Raw genomic sequence first — 24,510 nt, forward strand, 5'->3', positions numbered from 1 at the left:
TCATCCCAGATCCAATTTTCCAGTTTGGCACCGCCTTCTTGAGCTGACCTACCTGTCCATCTTTGTTCCCACCTGTACACTCCATCCTCCACAATGAGCTATCACTTCCCACCTGCATCCACCTATCACCATCCCACCTACCTTTCCCTCCAGCCTCTTCCCCCACTACATTCCTAATTAAGCATTTATGCCCAAAACGTCGACTCTCTTGCTCCTCGGATGCTGCCTGACCTGCTGTGTTTTTTCCAGTGTCATGCTTTTCAACTGACTCGCCAACATCTACAGTTCTCACTTTCTCCTCGAGTTTTCAAATAAGTCTGTTCAATTATAACCTCACATTGTGAGTTTTTGACCTTGGAAATGTGATAAGACAGTCATCAGGCTTTGGTGGAAGATGCTGTGAAATATTGGACTTTTGATGTTGTAGAAAATTATTTTCCTTTACTAAAAAGGTACACCATCCAGGGCTGCATTTGAAATCTGCAATTCATAATTTCCTTGCTTGTTTCAGGGAATATATTTCTCAAGGATTTATCCAAATCATGCCTGTTGTGGCAATACTGACTGGCTTATTTTGCAACTTCATTTTCTCACTGCAACTACCTCTGTTTCTGCTCTTATTCTTCAGCCACCTATCTAAGTCACGTAGAAATCTTTCCAAATGTTCTTCTCTGACACCTCGAATTCTATAGCTCTGCACAATTATTTGTCAGCTCTACAATTTCATTGACTTTGAACTGAGCCCTGAGTCTCCTGCTCCTTTTTCACAATGTTTCCATTGTAGATGGGAGGATTCATGGGAACACAACATGCACCAATGAGGACATAGCCTTGACATCACATATTGATTTGCACAGACAAGAGAAGTTGAGCAGTCATCTGCAATGCTCTGTTATAATATGATTCTATCAAGTAGGTTTGCACTACAGCTGGTATGTATCAAGAGTTTTCATGGTTTGGGTTAAAAGGTCAGAGCTTGACTTGTACATGAGGTGGAAAAGGAAATCATGCTTTGGCTAAAAGTTATGGGGTGGGGGAGGCGAAGTCAACTTTTATAGAGGATCACCCATTACTTGCACCTGTACACTAGTCACTCAAATAATAAATAGTTATTTTTTTAATTGTGGCAAAATGGATAGAATAATGAATAAGTGATTTTGTATTTTTAATTTCCATTCACTCACCAGAAGATACAAGAAATTATCATGTGTTTAATTAAGTGGAGTTGACAGTATAAGGAATTCTATCTGTAGGGAATTATGAAAACAACGTTTGCTAGTTAACAGCATTAGATTCATCCAATAACACACAGTACATTAATAGCAACAAGTCTCTCAACACAGATACAGATGTGCAATAATTAGAAATTATAAAGCAATCATCATTTATAAACAGAGAAAAAAAATCCAATAAATTCAGTGTTTTTCATCATAAATGTACACTAAGCCAAAGAAAATTCTGTGAACTGCACTTACTTTCTAAATATTCCCAGGTACTTCTGTTTACCACAGAAACCTGCAAGACCATTTTATTTTTAAATTGCAGTCAATACCTATTCATTAAAACTAAAGAATTCCTTAATTTAGCTTTTGAAAAAAATCTTACCTCCCTCCACAAAAATTATCTTAAGAATTTCAAAACCATTTTTTCTTTAAAAAAGGATATACTGTCAACACCATGAAACACAATATTCAGGGACATGACCAATGCCAAGAAAACGGTTAGTCCAAAACACTTAGTGACAAAATGACAAACAACAGACAGGTGCTATTAACAGTAGAGAAATTTAAGGTTGTAATCTAACCTTACAGTTCAGAGACAATTATAAAAACTGATTTATCTTTGCTGTTTATGTTGTAACATGAACCCCAAGATTTGGTTAGATAAATCATCTAAATACACCACAGTGTCAATTCTATATTTATCCTCCAGACTTGTATTTAAAAATAAGTCACATCAGGAAAATCCATTATAGTGTCAAGTATTTTATGATGTCTTTAAAGTGATGCACTAATTGAAAGAAAGAATTAAGTTTGCAACATTAGAATTTCAACGAACACCAGAAGGACTTATCAATTAATTTACAGTGCCCATATTAATATTACTATATGAGACATGTTAACATATTAATGGCAGAAATTACATGCATACTCATTGAACTTCCTGACGCTAGAAACTGTACCACTGCCAAATGGTCTGGCCACTGCCCAACCAGTTTCCATAGACCAAACCCACTCATGAAATTGTTCTCACATTGCAAACTTTTTCTTTAATTTTACTTACTTCCTCCAGATAAAAAGCTGCTGCTAATGGAACATGCACAGAATGGGACAGAGTGGACCATCTGTGGTTTGGGACTGGAGAAGGCATTCGAGTACAAGGTGTGGACACTGACCGAGGTCAGGGATGGGGTGGCAGATTCGAAATGGGATAGGGTGGATTGACCACTGTCTGGGGACAGGGGGGTGAAAATTTCCATTTTAGGGCAGAACATTGCTGCCAAAACTAGAATGCGTTGACACTCCAGAAGTATTACTTCAGAGATATACTGCTCTGTACGTTTTAGAGCAACTCAAAAACTGAATAAATTCATGTAATTAGCAGAGTAATGTACAGTAATGGACTCCTGGCTAATCACATAACAATCTGGGCAGAGTAAAACCAGCAACTAAAAGTTCAAAATTCCCCTTGTAAGTACCATGGACGTTCTTTCGTCAAGACATCCTCAGATCCTGAGACACATCAGTAATGCAAGTTGAGTGGTTCTTGCTTATCGGAAGGTTTCATGTTGACCTTCCTTTTCGGAATGCCTCCACTGAGATGCTGGTAGCAAGCTGGCTGGTTCACTTCAAAAGTGGTCTCTGACGTATCAATTGAAAGTCACAGCTTACTGCAATTGCTGAAGAAAATATACTCTGGTTTTCTTCCTGTTCAAAGTGAAATTTGACTGCAGAGAACCAAGATATTGCTCCTGAATTCTTGAGAGATCGGATCATTTCTCTGGCCCTAGCCCAAACCCGCGAACCTGTCATATGGCATGGAAAAGACCTTTGTCATCAATAATTGGTCACTAGTCCACAGACCAATCAGATTTTTGTTACTAACCAAAGCTCCATCTGTAAACAACCTCTCATCTCCAGCCTATCTGTAGACACTGGTGTGACCCACAGACATACAAGCAGCATTAAGTAATAAATTCCTTGCTTTCAAGTCATGTTGCAAACCTTGATTTTTAAAACACTTTTCTCTCTAATTTTAAAAAGTACAATTTAAAAAGACATATCTTTACAAATAAAATGAAACTCTCTTGCATTTTGCCAGGCAGAAACAGAGAAAGGATTCTCGATCATAGGTGCGTGGGTGGATGTGTATATGAGTGGGTATATCTGTGATAACAGATAACTCAGATCCAAACTTAGACCTGGCTTGATAGACCACAAGTTTTATATTTACATTTGTTTAACACGGTGGTCAGTCATTGAACATGTTCACAAAGTCTAGCAGTGTACTTTTAGCAAGCTGTAAAAGTTAATTACACATAATATAAAAAGTATAACTAAGTTACACGATACAAGTATTTGAAATCATCTTAAAACAAGCATTAGAAAGAAAGATTCAACTGCCAACAATAACTTCACAGACAATCAAACCTCAGTGAACGGTCATCTCTAACACTACTTTAAAAGCTTGTTGCTCAGCTGCCACAATTGTAATTGGTTTCAATTGGCATATTTGACAAATTTCTTCAGTCAATATTTCTTACAGTGACCCTTAAACAATCTACTAACTCAGATCTTTTGCTCCTCAATGTGTCTTCCTTAAAATTTACATTTCAACAGCTTTGGAGGGTGTCTTCCACGTATGGAGTCAGCTATTACGAGGGGGCATAGCTTTAAATTAAGGGGTGGTAGGTATAGGACAGATGTTCGGGGTAGATTCTTTACTCAGCGAGTCCTGAGTTCATGGAATGCCCTGCCAGTAGCAGTGGTGGACTCTCCCTCATTATGGGCATTTAAACTGGGATTGGATAGGCATATGGAGGGTAGTGGGCTAGTGTAGGTTAGGTGGGCTTGGATCGGCGCAACATCGAGGGCCAAAGGGGCTGTACTGCACTGTATTTTTCTATGTTCTATGTTCCTCCATGACTTGCCCATTGCCTCCTGTCTCTTACACTTGTATCATACTGACTTCTAAGTCAATCTGAAGTCCTTTTGTTCTGCCCCGATTGTGGAGACTATAAAACATCTGGCATATCTGTTATTGAATGAACAGTCACCTGACGAAGCAGCAGTGCTTCGAAAGCTTGTGATTCCAAATAAACCTATTGGACAATAACCTGGTGTCGCGTGACTTCTGACCCTACAACTGTACAAAGTGTTAGTGAGACCACATCTGCAATACTCTGAGCATTTTTGGTTCCTTTATTTAAGGAAAGATACATCATTTATTTGAAGGCAGTTCAGAGGAAGTTCATTAGAATGACCATGGTGTACAGGCATTGTCTTATGGAGCAAAGGCTAAGCAGATTATGACTTTACTCACTGGAGTTCAGAAGAATGATAAGTGGTCTCTTTTAAACATATAAGATTATGAAGGGGCTTTACAAAGTAAATGTTGAAAGGATGCTTCCCCCATTGGGAGAGTCTGGGATCAGAGGGCATAGTCTCAGAATACATTTAAGACTGAGGTCAGAAGGAATTTGTTCTCTGAACATTGAGCATCTTTGGAACTCCTTGCCACAGAAAGCTGTGGGGAAAGAGTCCTTGTGTATATTTAAGGCTGAGATAGACAGATTCCTAATCCGTAGGGGAATCAAGGGTTACAGGGAAAGCACCAGAAAGTGGACATGAGGAATGTTTGATCAGCCATTGTCCTAGTGAATGGTGGAACAGGCTCTCGGGGCTGTTTGTTCTCTTCCTGCTTCTATTTCCTACATCTTATATGAATAACTTTTATCACTCTATAGATAAGTGTGTAATATAAAACAATTCTTAAAGAGAGGCTTGATAATTAGGAGCGTGGGAATAAAAGCAACAAGGAGCAGGCCGTTAGGGCCGATTACCTGCCCCTCTTCCGTGGTTACGTCAGAGCCCAGGTGTCTCTGGAGAAGGAGCACGCGGAGTCCACCAACACCCTTGAGCTGTTCAGGGAGAAGTGGGCACCGCAGGGAGTGGAGTGTATTATTTCCCCCTCCAACTCTATTTTCATTTAATCCCTGCCCTCCTCTTCATTGTTTCATCATGCAGCATTGCCCTCTAAAAAGGGCATTGCTCGTCACTGGCCCCTTGGGTGTTTTCTTTCTTCCTGGCGGTGAAAACGGAATAAAGATTTGTCTACCTTGTGTCTTTCACTGCGTCCCACACCTGCACACTCACAACATGGGTGCAGGGGAAAATATAAGCACTACCGCAGCTAAGTGGTAGTGTGGGAAAAAAGAAAAAAAAGCAACAAGGAACAGAATTCCTTTCTTGTAATTAGGAAAGCAAAAACTGTTCGACGAGCATTTATATTCACAAAAGGTGTTGTGTCAGAAGATTTCCGTTTGTAAGAAAGACTCTGGATATTTGGAAAATACAGTAAAATGATCACTGGTGAAAGAGTGATTTAAAAGATAACAAAAACCTTCAATAAAAATCTGATTCCTCCGCCCACTTTTCATAAAATAGTTACAGCACAGAAGGCAGCTATTTGACTCACCTCATCTAAGGCATCTCCCTGTAACAGCAACTCGTTTATTTCCACTTTCCAACTCTTTTTAAAAAAAATTTACTCATGGGACATGAGCATCGCTTTGGCAAACATTTATGGCCACTAAAGTGCTGGTGAACTGCTTTCTTGAACTGCTGCAGACCACATGTTGTAGTTTGACTTACAATGATATGAGGAGGAAATCCAGCATTTTGACCCAGTGACAAAGGATGAACGACAGTACATTTCCAAATCAGGACAGTGAATGGCTTGAAGGGGAGAGCTTGCAGATGGTGGTGTACCCATGTGTCTACTGCCCTTGGCCTTCTAGATGGCAGTGCTCATGGTTTGAAAGATGGTGTTCTTCAGTCTTCCAGCACCACCTGAATAGAAAGGAGTATTGGAAGAGTATGGGTAGCCCCTCTACAATTTCCATTCTTACTTCCTTCCTTGGCCAACCTTTTCAATATCTCCTTATAATCTGTCAACCAATGTCTCAACTACCTCCACTTTCAGTATGAATTAACTGCACTTTCCCAAGAAACGAGATGCTAAGTACTAATCTAATACCTCAGTCAAATGCTCTGCCTTCCTGCACAAATCCACTTTATTTATGCAAAGTGCACAACTTTTGTCTTTATAGCTATATATGTGCCAGGATAATAAACAAGGCAGGGAGAAAGATTAGCAAACTTTGCTTCATCAACCAAATCATCAGGAAACAAATGGGAAAAATATGAAATTAGTGAGCATAAGACAGACCTGCTAACAACTAGCACTGGCGAGGTTGTGGTAGAAGCGGAAAGGCTGTGCATAAAGCTCTCTGCAAAGAATCTGATGCCTAGCATATTTGAATTCCACTACCAATCCAAACACATAAGCTCTTAACTCTGTAAGCATCCCTGTGAAACAGATACGTAGCTTATAAACATGAAACCATGAAGAAATTATACTTCCATACGTATCAAGTTGTCAAATGTCCCTTTTAACCTTAGATTTATTACTTTTTCAGTTCCTTACTAATTATCTTAAAAGAATATTATTCTCAATATGACACTATCTTCCAGATCCGTATCAAATTTATTACTATATAAACTTTATGTAAGTTTTGTTTGTCAGCTATATAAATAATTTGGAAAAAGAATATAGGAGGCGTGGTTATGACTTTGTGGATGACACCAAAATTAGTGATTATAGTGGACACTGAAAGAGGTTATCTAAAATTACAAAACGATTTTGATCAATTGGGTCAATGGGCTGAGGAGTGGCAGATGGAGTTTAATTTGGATAAATGTGAGGTATTACATTTTGGACCTTTACAATTAATGGCCCTGGGTAGTGTCATAGAACAGAGAACCCAGGGGTTCAGGTATATAATTCTTTGAAATTTGTTTCACAACTAGACAGAGTGGTTAAGAAGGTGTTTAGCACACTTGCCTTCATTATTCAGACCTTTGTGTATAGGATTGGGGTGACATTTTAAGGTTGCATAGGACCTTCGTGAGGCCTCACATGGAGTACTGTGCGCAGTTTTGGTTGCCCTGTTGCAGAAAAGATGTTATTAACTGGAGAGGGTTCAGAAATAATTAACCAGGATGCTGACCAGAATAGAGGGTTTGAGTTATAAAAATAGGTTGGAAAGGCTGGGACTTTTTTCAACGGAGCATAGGAAGTAGAGTGGTGACCTTATTTAGGTTTATAAAATCATGAGGAGTATAGATAAGATGAATAGCAAAGGTCTATTGCCAAGGCGGGTGAGTTCAAAACTAGGGGCATATTTTTAAGGTGAAAGGAGCAAGATTTAAAAAGAACGAGGAGCAAATTATTTTTAAATGAAGCATGGTTAGTGTACAGAATGAACTGCCAGAGGAAGTGTGGATGCAGGTACAGTTACAATGTTTACAAATTTGAATAAGTACATGAACAGGAAAGGTTTGGAGGGATACATTCCAAATGCAGGCAAGTGAGACTAATTTAGTTTGGGAACATGTTTGGCGTGGACTGGCTGCACTGAAGGGTCTGTTTTCATGCTGTGTGACTCTATGATTCTATAAGTTAATTACTCCATGCTACACCAAAGCTTTCATTAACAAAGTTGCAACTTTTTCCTTTTTCAGCTATCAACCCAAAATTTCTCAGAAAGCCAAGTTTTCTTAATTTAACCTATTCACAAATGTATAGGTTTTAACTTTGTTAGTCACCAAGTTGCTCAAAATGTAAACTCATTGCTGCTTAGTCATAGTAACAGCAGATTTAAATAACTTTGCAGCTTGACAGTTTCACAGATCCTGTCTCCTTTAATAATTTACATGTCTCTTCTTTTTTCAAAGAAAAATCTGAAGTCACGTGCTGGGGTAAGGTCTTCAATGCACCCAAAATGGCATTTGTTTTCACTCAGCACTAAATTCTAAGGACCCTGCTGTGCACTGGTTTCCTCAGATCGGAGGCATATCCCACAGTTCATCATCACCATTTACCTGACATCAGAAATATAATCTGTTTGAAATGGGGCAGGACTTCTGGATTCATGATCCTGGTGCAATTTTTGATAAGGTATAGAATCTGAGTCCTCAAAAATGCAAACTAGAATTTTCTTTTCCCTCGTTGGGAGATCAAACCAGTGATAATATAATAGTCACCATGAAATCAAATAAAGGAATTAAGAAGAAACGTCTTTACCTAGAGGGTGGTGAGAATGTGGAATAAAAGCAAACAATATTAATGAATTTAAGGGGAGACTTGACAAGCATGTGAAGAGGAGAAAAGATTTCGATGCTGACAAGTTGGAGAAAATGCAGATGGAGCATAAATGACAGCCTGGCTGGTTGGATCAAATGGACAACTTCTGTTCTGTAGATTTGATTTCACTGTTTATTTTCTTCCCTTTTTGATTTCTCTTTGTGCACCAGCTTGGACATTGAATTCACCCACTTTAGTACAACCTCTTACTCATTCCTCCCTCTGAGTGGCTCTCAAGCCTTTAATCTCCTTGTAAAGATGATGTACTACTAGGTCTGTCCTGTCCTTGCAATTTTATCTAATACATGCCCATGTCTCCAAGGTGAAAAACTGGTGCTTGCATTCAGTTCAAGTGCTGTTTGTTAACACAACACCAAGTCCTACCACACATTATAATTGCTGCTTGACTATTTGCACAACCTACAATTATCAGAATGGGTAGCATCTTGATGAAGGGCTTTTGCCCGAAATGTCGATTTTCCTGCTCCTCGGATGCTGCCTGACCTGCTGTGCTTTTTCAGCACCACTCTAATCTAACTCCGGTTTCCAGCATCTGCAGTCCTCACTTTTGCCTTAGAAGGTGTATGAACTACCATAGGTTGACACGAAGTTAGGAAAGGAGCAATTGGGGTAGGTGGAGGTCTCAGTTGGTGTAAATAAAGTTACAGGGAGGAGATGAGGAGTTGCGAGAATGAGCTCCTAAAATTGAATGACATAAGTGGGTTGAAGCCCCAAAGAACTAAGGCAGGCCCTTTCACCAGCTCACTCAGCAGCTTCTGCATCTGCTTTCAAGAGTACCCATTTGCAGAAGTGGCTGCACAATTAAAATCCTACAGTTGGAGCTCTTTTTTGCCTGAGACAGATCTGAAAATCTTCAGTGAGTTTGAAAATTTCTCTACTCTATACATCTCTCTTCAGAGTGAGCAGTGCAATTCTATTGAAACTGTGTATAATTTTGATAACCTTTATTTGACCATTAACCTTCTCTTCTCAGGAAGAAAAAAAAATCAAAATCTGCCATCCTCAAAACATTCAACAATAATTTATAACCTGAAAGAAAGTAAACCCACACTTTCAGGTCAAGGAGTTGATTGGATGCCCCTTACATTGCTAAAAGGATACTATCACTGTTAATTAACAGATATAACAAAATGAAATGTTTAATGAACAAGTATTGTGAAAAAGCATTAATTTCATAACAATTATGGTAAGGTTCAGGGCGAAGTTTGTTTTGTGAAGCAAACAGTATATAACTGTCAGCAACTTGCAGAGATTAGCAATTCACAGGCAATCTCTTCCTTGTCACAAGCAGCTAGCTGACTGGCAGATTAATAAAACTGCACATCTTTTAAGGATTTATTTCTTCAGCAAAATCTGTGGCATCATATTTAACATACCATCAAAATTTCACCTGTAAATGTACCTTAGTTTGGACAACAATAGGAAAAAAAAGTCATGAGCTGGTAAATAGGAGCAAATCAATTTTTTTCACTAGATAATAACTAATTCTAGAAAAGTATAATGTTGCAAAATACAGTTACTTAGCATATAAACTTGTTAAAAAGAGAAAATAAAATAAGCAATTTTCCTGTTTTGTGAGTAAAACGAGGGAATTCCTCCAGAATGTGTTTCGTATATAGTTGGTTCTAACACTCGATGTTAATTAACCTAAGCTTTGTAAAGTCTGTCATTGAACTAAATGTTTTTTCCAGTATGACTTGTAATTAACAATCAACCAAAGCAATCAACACTTTTGAATCTTCTAGTGAACAATAACCTTTGAAGGAGCATTAGTAGCTTGGATTACAAGTAGTATCTTTATCGAGTAGGTGGCAATCTATAAACAAAACATTCAGTGAGTCAATCCATAGTCAAAATATCATACAGTCCTCAGTCCATTTTAGTGCCATTTTTCATACTTGGAATCCCAGTTTTGCTGTTATCTACTTATACAATATTTACAGTAGTTTCCTACTGGCGCCCAGCCACCAGAGTCAGGACATTCTGTTTTTACAAGTTATGTTTGAAAGCAACTTACTCAGACTCTTTACTGCCATCCACAGAGCTGGCTTCTTTATCCTGTCCTAGTATACTGATCCCAAGAGAGTTTAAAGCACGCAGCAGAATAGTTTCCATAGCTTCTACTGACAGCTTCTCAAGAACGATGACACGGCAGCGACTCAGTAATGCTGAATTGATCTGAAAGGAAGGGTTCTCTGTTGTCGCACCAATCAGTGTAATTGTTCCACACTCGACGTGAGGCAGCAATGTGTTCTGAGTATTGGAGAAAGAGAAAGTTGTTATCACAAAACAGACTGAAAATGTAAGTTTTTGTTTCCAATTACTTCATCCATAGTGGTAGGAAACAGCTTAAATAAAAATGATTAGGAGAAAATGTTAATTGATTCATGTGAGAACATGGCTTGCCAGCTTATGCCAAAATTATCCCCCAAAATATGTTTGAGTGAAATATTCAATTTGTATTGATTGTTTAAATGGAATGTTTTGACAGGAGATCAACATTTTTAATTCAGGTTTCAAATTAATCTTTCATAATTCAATATAAAACATGTGATTTAAAACATTTGTGTTCCCAAAGTTTCAGATAGCAAACATATGTTTACCTGTTGTGTTTTATTGAAGTGGTGAATTTCATCAAAAAATACAATTGTTCTTCTTTTGAATAGCTTTAGTTCATTTTGAGCTTGTTTTACAACCTCTCGAATCACATCTGTGGCTGCATTCGTGGCAGAAAGACTTACGAATCTTGAACTGTTCTGTTTCTTACTGTTGCTTGCTAAAACGTGGGCTAATGATGTCTGAAAAAAAGTTCATTTTTTTAAAAAAAACTGTACTATTCTGGCACTTCTAAAAAAAATTTAGCAGGAGTTTTGCATTTATCAGATATACACAATTAAGTCCATATTTCTATAATCAATGTGCTGACATTAATGGGCTGGCATGCGGGTGGTGGTGTGGTGCAGGAAACCCAACAAGGCTGAAGATGTCGAAACCCTCCCAAACATAACAACTGGGCCTTATTTAAATAAAATATTGCAGTTTCCAACCCGACGGATTAAAACCCGGGCCTCATTCCTGATGAAGGACTTTTGCCAAAAGGTCAATTCTCCTGCTCCTCGTGTTGTTCATTTCCCCTCCTCAGTGGAAGCAAAACACTCAGAGACACAGTATAGTTTTACCTCCATCATCTTTATTCCGGGCCCTGGATGGAGAGAGAACAATTGCCCATGTGCACAGAGACATAAGTTCTCGGTCTTCTCTCGAACAGCAATTTCTTAATGAATTATATAGTCATTTTACATGGAGGAGTGTCCAGATAAGGCAACATACATATTAATTTGGTTACCATTATAATCAGCAAATGTCAATAGTGAAGATTAAGCCTTCTGCTGTTACACAATGAATGTTCATAACCATTATATGGCTTCACATAATGGATACTTTTCCCCTTGTTAACTGACTTTACATACTAAATTCTTCCAATATTGTTAAATGGCTCTACATAATGAATGCTTTTCCACCTTGTTAACCCGTGACCCTTGCCTCCAGCATTGTTAACTGCAAGTTCTTATCTCATCTGAGTCATGCTCAGCTGTATCACATTTCACAAAAATCAAAACTTAACTCTTTCCTTATCTGCTCATACCATATACACTTTCACACTTGGATGCTGCCTGACCTGCTGTGCTTTTCCAGTACCACACTCTCGACTCTAATCTCCAGCAACTGCAGGCCTCACTTTTGCCTAGATTCAAAGCCATGTTGACAAGTGTGGGCATGAACAAGGAGTAACAGGCATGATTTGGACATGGGTTTTGCTGATCAAGGGAACAATCTGGTTTGGGGAGGCCCAGCATTTCTTTGAGAAATTAGGATGAGTATTCATGTCTCTGAGGAAAAGGAGAAAAAAAATTTGATCTTCTCCTCCACTTCTGGCAGGTTTTGGCTGACGACTCAAATCAATACCAGTTGACATCATTAGCCTCATTTTCCCTAAAATAGCACTCTCTCCATCTAGGTTCTGGTCTGTGTCCCGTTCACCTTCTCAAAACAAGTTAGTATGGTGGGATCAATGATGTAACTGACATTGTAATTGTACCCCTGAATCTCAATCTGTGCTATACAATTCTACATAGTCTGAAAGGACACAGAGGAATTCTGATTCAGGGTTTGTCTGGCTCTACAGAAGTTTTCTCCAATTTTATAAGGTAAGGAACTTCAGGTGAGAAAGATTAGAATGATGTCAGTAGATAAAAAGTATTGTGGAAATTTGTAATCCTCTCCTGCAAATAGCTGTTGAAACCAGGTCATTAAGTATTTCTAAACTGAGATTAATGACTAGATTTTTGCAGTGCAAGGTTTATAAGACAAAGGTAGGTATCACAATAGCACAGCACAGAAGGAGACTATTTGGGCAACTGAATCAGGGGGCTCATTCAAACTTAATTGTTGTTGTTATTTTGTCATCCCACTTCCTACTGTGCTAGCTCTCGAAGAGGTACCCAGTTAGCTCCAATATGATGCTGGGACTAAAGGTACCAATCATCCACTTGATTGAATATACTCAAGGACTGAAATGATCTACTTTTGTTCTCATGATGGATTACTGAGTCCATCACTGAACTGAGTATAGCTTCTAACACTATGTCCTACCACCTAACATCTGAACTGAAAGAAAAATCTCCACTTGAGTGTGGGTTTCATCATCCAACGAATTAAAAGGAAAAGTGTTTTCTGTAGGACTATCAACCAAACACACAAGATACTAACTGGAGTAGGAAGATAGTGGGGGTGTGGGAGAACAGGTAACAGAAATAGTCACAGCCTGTTTAACTTTTCTGAGATAGCATTTTTTAAGGAAGTATATAGAATATCATGTTTTTAAAATAAGAAACAACCAGAGTGAAATTGCAATCAGGTCCATCACTGACCAAGTATGGAGCTTATCAGCATCATGAACATTAGAGAATACCAAAAGCCATTGCAGGAAGCCTTCATTATTTTCAATACAGTTTTTGACTTCGTACACAGGAATTCAAGTTAATTGCTCCTAAATCTGGTGCTTCAGATAAACTGGCTCATTTCTTTAACTCATATGCAAGGATGTAACCAGTTGTCTGCACAGGAGGAATGTAAAGTACAGTTAGTGTGCTCTGCCAAACTGAATCACTAGTTCAACAATGAAGCATCAGCCTTGATCTGATTTGCGACCAAGGGTCTTGATTTTGCAGTATTCTATTGGTGACCTCTGACTACGTATTGGCAAACAGAGTAGATAAAACATCGTATTCTAAAAGATGAGGCCAATTCATTGGGCCCCAATCTAAAGTCGTTCATTTTTGTGTTTCAAACCTTCAAACTTTTACCACCGTGAACAACAAAACCATAGACATGGTCGACAATTTAAACTACTTTCAGAGTTTAATAGTCAGCATAGGCACCTCTGATGGAGGCAAACGTCAATGCACAAAATCCTACATCTATTACACAATTTCTCAACAAGACAACAAGTAAGTCATGTCCTAAAATAGCAATCAAGCTCAAATAATCTTGGTATCCTGTCACAGAAGAACAAACACTATATTACGAATTGAGATGCCTTTGACTATTGGCAGATCCCATAAACACAATTAAGAATCTGTTGTTACAATACAAGATTGTTGAACGGTGTGGACTATAATGCACCAAATCAGATGAGAACTCAGTTGAAGAAAGTCCAGCGACAAGCACTTTAGTGAAGGTTCTTTTCAGATGTGACAATCAAGAACCATTTGGATCTACAAATCATGTAGGACTTTCAATGATGACATCCCTACAGATAACAATGAAGGCTGAAAAAGTCATTCGCGCAACACTACACTGCAGTAGCAACTCCAAAATTTAGAGTCTGAAGAAAACTTTGAATGGCAAATTGTGTATAACAAGCCTTGCTGGCAGCATATTGCAGTTGTAAAGGGGTATAAATCAGATTCTCCACAGTATGGAAACAGGCCCTTCTGCGCAACAAGTCCAGACCGACCCTCCGAAGAGTAATCCACCCAGACCCATTCCCCATATTTACCCCTGATTATTACACCTAACACAATGGCAATCTAGTATGGCCAATTCACCTGATCTGCACATCTTCGATTTGTGGGATGAAACCCATGCAGACACGAGGAACATGTGCAAACTCCATACAGTCAGTCACTCAAGGCGGGAATTGAACCCAGGTCCCTGGTGCTGAGATAGCAGTGCTAACCACTGAGCCACTGTGCCACCCCCCCCCCCCAAGCTTTTGAAATGTAATGTTTTACTGGTAAATAAACAAGCTGTAACCAAAGACACTATCACCAAATGCTACATTTTTCCATGGTTTAATATCAATAGCACGAATAATCATTTAAATACAAGTGGCAGACACTGGGACTAATTATGTGGAAAACATGAACATAGATCAATTCTAGACAGTAAAGTACAATAAAACAGTGAGACTATATTCATTTCTAGAGTTCTCTAAAATAAATTTTGCCGGACTTAGAACGTTACAGAACAGTACAGGCCCTTCGGCCCTCGATGTTGCGCCAACCTGTGAAATTAATATGATGCCCATTTAACCTACACCATTCCATATGTATGTCCAATGCCCATTTAAATGTCCTTAACATCGGCGAGTTGCAGGCAGGCCGTTTCACGCCCCTACTACTGAGTAAAGCAACTACCCCGATATCTGTCCTAAATCTATCACCTCTCAATTTAAAGCTATATCCCCTCGTGTTAGCCTTCACCATCCGAGGAAAAAGGCACTCACTGACCACACTATCTAACCCTCTGATTATCTTATGCATCTCGATTAAGTCACCTCTGAACCTTCTTCTCTCCAACAAAAACAGCCTCAATTCCCTCAGCCTTTCCTCATAAGACCTTCCTTCCATACCAGGCAACATCCTAGTAAATCTCCTCTGAAGCATTTCCAAAGCTTCCATATCCTTCTTATAATGCGGTGGACCAGAACAGTATGCAATACTCCAGGTGCAGCCTTCCAGTGTCTTGTACAACTGAAGCATGACCTTGTGGCTCCAAAACTCAATCCCCCTACCAATAAATGCCAACACACCATATGCCTTCTTAACAACCCTATCAACCTGGGTGGCAACCTACAGGGATTTATGCACCAGGACACCGAGATCTCTCTGTTCATCTACACTGCCAAGAATTTCACCATTTGCCCAGTACTCTGCATTCCTGTTACTTCTTCCGAAATTAACTACCTCACACCTTTCCACATTAAACTTCACTTGTCACTTCTCAGTCCAGCTCTGCATCTTATCTATGTCCCTCTGTAACTCATAACATCCTTTGGCACTATCCACAACTCTGCCTACCTTAGTGTCATCCACAAATTTACTAACCCATCCTTCTATGCACACATCCAGATCATTTATACAAATGACAAACAGCAGTGGCCCCAAAACAGATATTTGCAGCACACCACTGGTAATGGAGCTCCAGGATGAACATTTCCCATCAACCACCAGCCTCTCTTCTTTCAGCTAGCCAATTTCTGATCCAAACTGCTACATCACCTTCAATCCTGAAGCTCTGTATTTTGTGCAATAGCCTACCATGTGGAACCTTATCAAATACCTTACTGAAACCTTACTGAAGTCCAAAAACACCACATCAACCATTTTACTGTCATCCATCTGTTTTGTCACCTTCTCGAAGAACTCAATAAGGTTAGTGAGGCACGACTTACCCTTCACAAAACCGTGTTGACTATCCCTAATCAAATTATTTCTTTCCAGAAGATTATAAATCCTATCTCTTATAACCTTACCCACAACCAAAGTAAGGCTCACTGGTCTATAATTACCAGGGTTGTCCCGACTCCCCTTCTTAAACAAGAGAGCAACATTTGCTATCCTCCAGTCTTCTGGCACTACTCCTGTCGACAATGATGGCATAAAGATCAAAGCCAAAGGCTCTGAAATCTCCTCCCTGGCTTCCCAGAGAATCCAAGGATAAATCCCATCCGGTCCACGGGTCTTATGTAGTTTCAGATTTTCCAAAATTGCTAAAACCTCCACTTTGTCAACCGCAATCCCATCTAATCTAGTAGCCTGTATGTCTGTACTCTCACTAACATTGCCTTTTTCCAATGTGAATACTGATGAAAAGCATTCATTCAGTGCTTCCCCTATGTCTTCAGATTCCACACATAACTTTCCATTACTATCTTTGATTGGACATAATCTTATTCTAGTCATTATTTTTTTCATGATATACCGAGAGAAGGCCTTAGGGTTTTCCTTGATCCTATCTACCAACATGAGCCTCCTGGCTCTTCTTAGCCCTCTCTTTAGATCTTTCCTGGCTAACTTATAATTCTCAAGCCCCCTAACTGAGCCTTCACACCTAATCCTCATTTAAGCCTTCTTCTTCCTCTTGAGAAGAGCTTCAACTTCTTTAGTTAACCACGGCTACCTATCTCGACAACTACCTCCCTGTCTGATAGGTATATACTTATCAAGAACTCACAGCAGCTGTTCCTTGCATAAGCTCCGCAGTTCAAGTGTGTCCCTCCCCTGCAGTTTCCTTCCACATCCTATGCATCCTAAATCTTGCTTAGTTGCATCATAATTGCCTTTCCCCCAGTTATACCCCTTTCCATGGGGTATATATCTATCCTTGCCCATTGCATTTGTAAACATGGTCACTATCGCCAATGTGCTCACCTACCTCCAAATCTAACACCTGGCCAGGTTCATTCTCCAGTACCAAATCCAATATGGCTTCACCTCTTGTTGGCCTATCTACATACTGTGTCGGAAAACAGTCCTGCACGCATTGAACAAAAACTGACTCATCTAAACTACTTGAACCATAGTATTCCCAGTCAATATTGGGGAAGCTAAAGTCCCCCATAACAACTACTCTGTTACTCTCGCTCCTGTTCAGAACCATCTTTGCTATCCTTTCTTCTACATTCTTGGAGCAATTTGGAGGCCTATAGAAAACACCCAACTGGGTGACCTCTCCTTTCCTGTTTCTAACCCCAGCCCAAACTACCTCAATGGAGTCCTCAAACAATATCTCAGCTGCTGTAATACTATCCTTGATTATCAATGCCAAACCCCCTCCGCTTTTACCATCTTCTCTGTTCTTACTGAAACATCTAAATCCCAGAATCTGCAACAACCATTCCTGTCCCTCCTCTAGCCATGTCTCTGAAACGGCCACAACATCAAATTCCAGGTACCAACCCATGTTGTAAGTTCACCCACCTTATTCCGGATGCTCCTGGTATTGAAGTACACACATTCAAACCAACATCCTGATTGCCTGTGCCCTCTCATGACTTTGTATGTCTATCCCTGACCTCACTACCGTCAACCTCCTGTACACTTATATTTTTTAAAAAAAGAACATTTACAATTTAACAATAATTTTGAAATACGTGAAGGAATCTGAAGACTTCTGTATTCTTTGCTGGCAGAAGTGGATTGAGCCTATGTAGTTTAACAAAGTACATAAATCCATCATAAACACCTATTAAAATGATAAAAATAAGCCACATGAAACACAATACTACTGCAAGGCCAAGGTGTCATATTTTGATAACATTCCATCAAAAACCCATAAAATCTAGCTAAGTAAAAGACCAAACTTAAAAGATTGACTGCAAGTACATTTAAAATATTCCTCAAATCATTTGTGCTTAATACATTAAATACAGACACATCAATATTTCAGGATGGAAATTCTATATACAGAAAGAAAAACCAAGCTTCATTATAACTGTTAGACAAATTGCAAAATTAGATTTCTACTTCAGTCACTACAAGGTTTCCTGCAGTAATTTATATTGTTGATTTTAGTAGACAGGACCTATCACCTTGGTCCATTTTATTACTTCAGTTTTGACATCAACTACCACCTTCAGTAACTGATGACCTCGTGCGCTTGCTAAATTCCTCTACACTTTTTACATAAACTTTACAGCATCCAACTCAATTGGTACAAGCCAGTGTTAATCTACACACAAGCTGCCTCCCACCTTATCTTATCTATCCCCATCAAGATATACATCCATTCCATTATCCTTCATCTACTTATCTAGCTTTGCCTTAATTACCACGTAACAAAGTTCCAGATTCTAATTATTCAATCAGTGAAAAAAATTCCCTGTAATTTCTTCTTGGATTTATTGGTAACTACCTTTCTACGTATGGCCTCTTTTTGAATTCACCCGAGAAGCAGAAACATTTTGTCTCTCTCTCTCCACTCGATCCCCAAAATTTTAAAGACTTATCAGGCTATTTTTCAGCTAAGGTTGGCATTAAATCTATTCCCAGAAGTTTCTTCTCATGACTTGGCAACATGCTACAGCTATCAAGTCAGCCAAAACACACACCCTTATGATCAGAGCCTTCCTACTCCAACTGGGAAAATAAAGACTCACTTCATTAGCCAATTGGATGATGCTGGACAGTCAGGCAAACCACGTTTTTCCTCCCACCACCATTTTCAATACTTTTTTATATCAGGTAAAAAGAAACCTTCAAAGAAAATAACAAAAAAAATCTTATTATTATCACTTGGATTTTTTCTGATTTGTACATCAATATCCCTCAGTCTCACTGTGCATCTACCCTGTTTGACCATATTTTTCAAGGATTGCATTCTCTCTTTACGCCCATATAAAACACTGAACCAGCTCATGTCAATCTATTTTGAAATTAATTTGTCATTTATAAATTTATTCTGCAATGATCATATTCAAGAAAAGCATGATTCCTCCATCATAAAAGGAACAATTCAGACCTGGTATTATGAGCTTTGAGTGGCAACATAGCTGGGGCTTTAGTGGAATGGGCAAAAGAGTGATGTGAAATATTTCCATAGAATGGTACGGACTCACTTAACATAAACTTTACTTTTGAAACAAAAATAATTAGCCAACAACTATCTAAAATAATATTATGTAAATACACAAATGGAAGCTGTATCAGTTGTATGCTGCACTGATTACTTACATAGTCTAATGTGGGCAGCATGGTGGCACAGTGGTTAGCACTGCTGTCTCACAACGCCAGAGAACTGGGTTCAATTCCCGCCTCAGGCAACTGTCTGTGTGGAGTTTGCACATTCTCCCCAAGTCTGCCCGGGTTTCCTCGGGTTGCTCTGGTTTCTTCCCAAAGTCCAAAGATGTGCAGGTTAGGTGAATTGGCCATGCTAAATTGCCCGTACTGTTAGGTGAAGGGGTAAATGTGGGGGAATGGATCTGTGGGTTGCTCTTCGGAGGATCGGTGTGGACTAGTTGGGCCGAAGGTCTGTTTCCACATTGTAAGTAATCTAATCACAGAAACTAGTCTCGAGGGCTCTTGTAATCAGTGGAAGTGTCCCTATGTCTGAACCAGGAAGATGAAGAATACAGAGAATGTTTGTAACCTCAGGATGTTTCAAAATGCTTTTACAGCCCCAAATGACTTACTTTAAAAAATGTGGTTACAGTTATACTGTAGGCAAATGCACGAAGTACGTTTTCACAAACAGCAATAATCAGGCAATGAAATGAGAATTGATGTATTGTCCAGCTGAGCTGTCGTTAGTGTGCATGGAATAATAAAATCAAAAATGTGTAAACTTAATCTGTGCTTATTTATAATTGTCCATTTTACAGTACAGGTAAATCACAAGACTTAGAGAAAGTTGACACATAGACAAAAAGAACTATTTAAAATCTAGGTGTTTTGTTAGAGCGCAGACTGATATGAGACAGTGAGACAGGGCGACGCAGCGAAGAAAATCAGAGAGACAATGAGAGAAGAGATCAGTCTGAGGCTGGTGCATTGAGAAAAGAGCAAGCCAAACAGCCAAGGAGGGTATGAGCAAGGCTGACAATAAGGTAGGACTTATAAATTAAGATGCATTCATTTCAATGCAAAGCACTGACAAGTAAGATAGATGAACTCAGGGCATGATTGGGAACATGGGTCTAGGATATCATGATGATTATAGAAACATAGCTCAGTGATGGACAGGACTGGCAGCTTGATGTTCCAGGGTATAGATGCTATAGGAAGGGTGGAAAGAGAGGAGGGTGGGTGATGTTCTTGGCTGGAATAATATTACAGCTGTACTTATTCTGCGGAGTATGTCTAGTGCAGTTAATTGGGTGGAACTGAGAAATAAGAAAGGGATGGTCACCTTATTGGGAATGTACTACAAATCCCACAATAGTCAGCTGGAAATTGAGAAACACATTTGTAAGGAGATCTCAGTTACCTTTAAGAATAATGGGTCTGTAATTGTAGGGGATCTTAACTTTCCAAACATAGATTGGGGAGTGCAATAGTATTAAGGGCCTGAAATGGACAGGAATTTTTTTAAGTGTGTACAAATTTTCTGATTCGGTATGTGAATGTACGTACTAGTGAAGGAGCAAAAATTGACCTTCGCTTGGGAAATAATGTAAGGCAAGTGACTGAGGGGTCAGTGTACATTATTCTAATAGTTTTAAAATAGTGATGGAAAAGGATATACCTGATCGAAAAGCTAAAGTTCTAACTTGGAGGAAGGACAATTTTGTCAGAATTAGGCAAGAAATTTCAAAAGTTGATTGAGAGAGGATATTTGAAAGTAAAGAGATGCCTGGAAAATTGGAAGCCTTCAAAAATGAGAAAACAAGAGCCCAGAAACTGTATGTTCCTGTTAGTGTGAAAGGCAAAGCTGGTAGCTGTAGGGAATGTTGGACAACTAAAGAAATTGAGAGTCTGGTCAAGAAAAGGAAGGAAGCATATGTTAGGCATATACAGCAGGGATCGAGCCAATCCCTAGAAGAGTATATAAGGGCAGCAGGAGTATATTTAAGAGGGAAATCAAGACTGCAAAAAGGGGACAGGAGGTAGTTTGGCAAGTAGGGTTAAGGAGAATCCAAAAAGATTTTAGAAATGCATTAAGGACAAAAAAAAAAGAGTAACTGGGAAGAGAATAGTGCCCCCTTGAATATCTGCAAGGCCACCTATGTGAGAAACCACAGGAGCTGGGGAATATACTAAATGAGCAAGAGTTTAGTCTTGGAAAAGCACAGCAGGTCAGGCAGCATCCGAGGAGCAGGAGAATCGACATTTTGGGCATAAGCTCTTCATCAGGAATGAAGGGCTTATACCCAAAACATCGATTCTCCTGCTCCTCAGATGCTGCCTGACCTGCTGTGCTTTTCCTGCACCACGCTCGCAACTCTGATCTCCAGTATCTGCAGTCTTCACTTTCTACCAATATACTAAATTAGTATTTCACATCATTGTTTACTGTGGAGAATGATATGGAAGCTAGAGAACTTGGGTAAATAAATAGTGATATCCTGAAAAAAAGTGTTCATATTACAGAGGAAGAGATGCTGCAAGTCTTAAAAAGTTTAAAGTGGATAAAACCGTGGGACTTGATCAGGTGCACCCCAGAACTTTGTGGGAAGCTAGGGAAGTGATTGTTGGGTCCCTTGCTGAGATATTTGTATCGCTGATAGCCACAGTGCCAGAAATCTGGATGGTGGCTAATGTGATGCCATTATTTAAGAAACGTGATCAGGAAAGGTCAGGGAAATATAGACTGGTAAGCCTGACATCAATGGTGAGTTAGTTGTTGGAGGAGATTCTGAGGGACAGGATTTACATGTATTTGGAAAGGCAAGGACTGATTACGGACAAAAAGTAAGGACTACAGATGCTGGAGAATCAGGGTCAAAAAGTGTGGCTCTGGAAAAGCACAGCAGGTCAGGCAGTGTTCGAGGAACAGGAGAGTCAATGTTTCAGGCATAAGTCCTTCATTCTTGATGAAGGGCATATGCCCGAAACATCAACTCTCCTGATCCTCGGATGCTGCCTACCTGCTGTGCTTTTCCAGCACCACACTGTTCGACTCTGATTAGGATAGTTAACATAGCTTTGCATGTAGGAAATCATTCTCACTAACTTGATTGAATTTTTTGAAGTGACGAAGATGATTGATGAAGGCAGAGCTGTGAACATTGTCTATATGGACTTCAGTAAGGCGTTTGATAAGGTCCTGCACAGTAGACTGGTTAACAAGGTTAGATCATATGGAATACATGGAAAACTATCCTTTTGGATAGAAAATTGGCTTGAAGGTAGAAGACAGAGGGTGATGGTGGAGGGTTGCTTTTCAGACTGGAGGCCTGTTACCAGCGGTGTGCCACAAGGATCAGTGCTGGGTCCACTGCTTTTTATCATTTATATAAATGAGTTGGATATGAATATAGGAGACATGGTGAGCAATTTTGCAGATGACACTAAAATTGGTGGTGTAGTGAACAGTAAGAAGGTTACCTCAGAATACAACGGGATCTTCATCATATGGGGAAATGTGAGGTGCTGCATTTTGGAAAGGCAAATCAGAGCAGGACTTATACACTTAATGGTATGGTCCTGAGGAGTGTTGCCAAACAAAGAGACCTTGGAATGCAGGTTCATAATTCCTTGAAAGAAGAGTTGCAAGTAGATAGGATGGTGAAGGAGGAGTTTGGCATGAATGCTTTTATTGGTCAGTGCATTGAGTATAGGAGTTTGGAGGTCATGTTGCAGTTGTACAGGACATTGGTTAGGCCACATTTGGATTATTGCATTCAATTCTCATCTCCCTGCTATGGGAAAGATGTGAAACTTGAAAGGGTTCAGAAAAGATTTACAAGGATGTTGCCAGGATTGGAGGGTTTGAGCTATAGAAAGAGGATAAATAGGCTGGGGCTATTTCTCCTGAAGTGTCAGAGGCTGAGGGGTGACCTTATAGAAGTTTTTAAAATCATGAAGGGTATGGATAAGATGAATAGCCAAGGTCTTTTGCCCAGGGTAGTGGAGTCCAAAACTAGAGGGCATAGGTTAAAGTGAGAGGAGAAAGATTTAAAAGGGACCTAAGGGACAACTTTTTCATGCAGAGTGGTGTGTCTATGGAAATGAGCTGCCAGAGGGAGTGATGGAGGCTGTTATAATTACAACATTTAAAAGGTATTTGGATGGATACATGAATAGGAACAATTTAGTGGTATGAACTAAATGCTGGCAAAAGGTACTAGTTTAAATCAGGATATCTGTTTGGTATGGATGAGTTGGACCAAAGAGTCTGTTGCTGTGTTCTATGACTCAAAATCATGTTGCCATTGAGTTGTGCATGCGTATTTAAAGTATTTCCTTCAACATTCAAGGCTGAAATAGATAGACTTTTAATCAATATGGGAATCAAATGTTATGAGGAAAAGCACAAAAGTGGAGTTGGGGATTACTAGATCAACTATGATCTCACTGAATAGTGGAGCAAAATTAATGGGACAATTGGACAGCTGTAGTTCCTATGCCTTATAGTCATTCAGTTCAAATATTTCAAACTGCTAGATTGCTAGAAGTGTGGGATTCATGGAGCATCTTGGACCTTAGTAGGCAGTGGAATCAACAGATTATTCTCCTTAATCAATATAATTTAAAAGATTAAGCAGAATTTTCAGCAGAGGGAGGGCAGAATTGGAATGGATGTCTTAGAGTCAAATTAGGTACAAAGTAAAGAGTGGGAAGTAAAATGTTGGATTGAGAAAGAAATAGCACATTGGAAGAAATAAAACAAACTTAAAAACATCTTTCAGAATAATTTATACATACAGGGATGACTCTCCAGTTGAAATTGTTCCCTTTCTCAGTTGAGGAAATCGATTGGCATTGTATTAACACATGATTTAAGGTGTGTTTTACCTATTCAGCACAAACACCAACTTGTTTGCGGAGACTGTAATATGGAAATCCAGCAAATATAAAAACATCAGGTAGCTTGACAGCATGTTGCAAGTCAACCAGCTCGATGTGATGACTTGCGACGTATCGCTTCTTTGCTCAAACCCACTGACCACATCGATAACAGTGCTAAACTCAAAATTCTTCTGTGGCAAGATTGAGCTCATTTCATATTTCTGCAAACAGAGAGGTGCAAATTAATGAACCTCTGATTCTGACTTGGACACATTCAAGTGAAACGAAAGTAGGCAAAAATGCTGGGATACTCCTGTTACAAAGTGAA

General features: G+C 39.3%; 2 protein-coding genes across 3 annotated transcripts in view; one reads left to right on the plus strand and one right to left on the minus strand.

Annotated features, from left to right (window-relative positions):
* The window catches only part of wrnip1 (WRN helicase interacting protein 1), a 66,093-nt gene that overhangs the window by 40,548 nt on the left and 1,035 nt on the right, over window positions 1–24,510 (minus strand). The window contains exons 2-3 of one of the 2 annotated variants that reach the window (XM_043719399.2): window positions 11,052–11,246; window positions 10,466–10,701 (exon numbers count right to left, since the gene is read on the minus strand). In XM_043719399.2, coding sequence (XP_043575334.2) covers window positions 10,466–10,701; window positions 11,052–11,246 — 431 coding nt within the window. The remainder of the gene's footprint in view (window positions 1–10,465; window positions 10,702–11,051; window positions 11,247–24,510) is intronic. The other variant, XM_087978537.1, reaches the window with a different exon arrangement.
* LOC122564466 (uncharacterized) overlaps window positions 10,616–24,510 on the plus strand; it is a 188,334-nt gene continuing 174,439 nt past the window's right edge. The window contains exon 1 of the mRNA XM_043719397.2: window positions 10,616–10,750. The gene's annotated coding sequence lies outside the window, so the exon portion shown is untranslated. The remainder of the gene's footprint in view (window positions 10,751–24,510) is intronic.

The sequence above is a fragment of the Chiloscyllium plagiosum genome, unplaced genomic scaffold, assembly GCF_037043375.1.
Source record: "Chiloscyllium plagiosum isolate Xiang-an unplaced genomic scaffold, Cpla_swu_hap1 HiC_scaffold_34, whole genome shotgun sequence".
In the NCBI taxonomy this organism is placed as follows: domain Eukaryota; kingdom Metazoa; phylum Chordata; class Chondrichthyes; order Orectolobiformes; family Hemiscylliidae; genus Chiloscyllium; species Chiloscyllium plagiosum.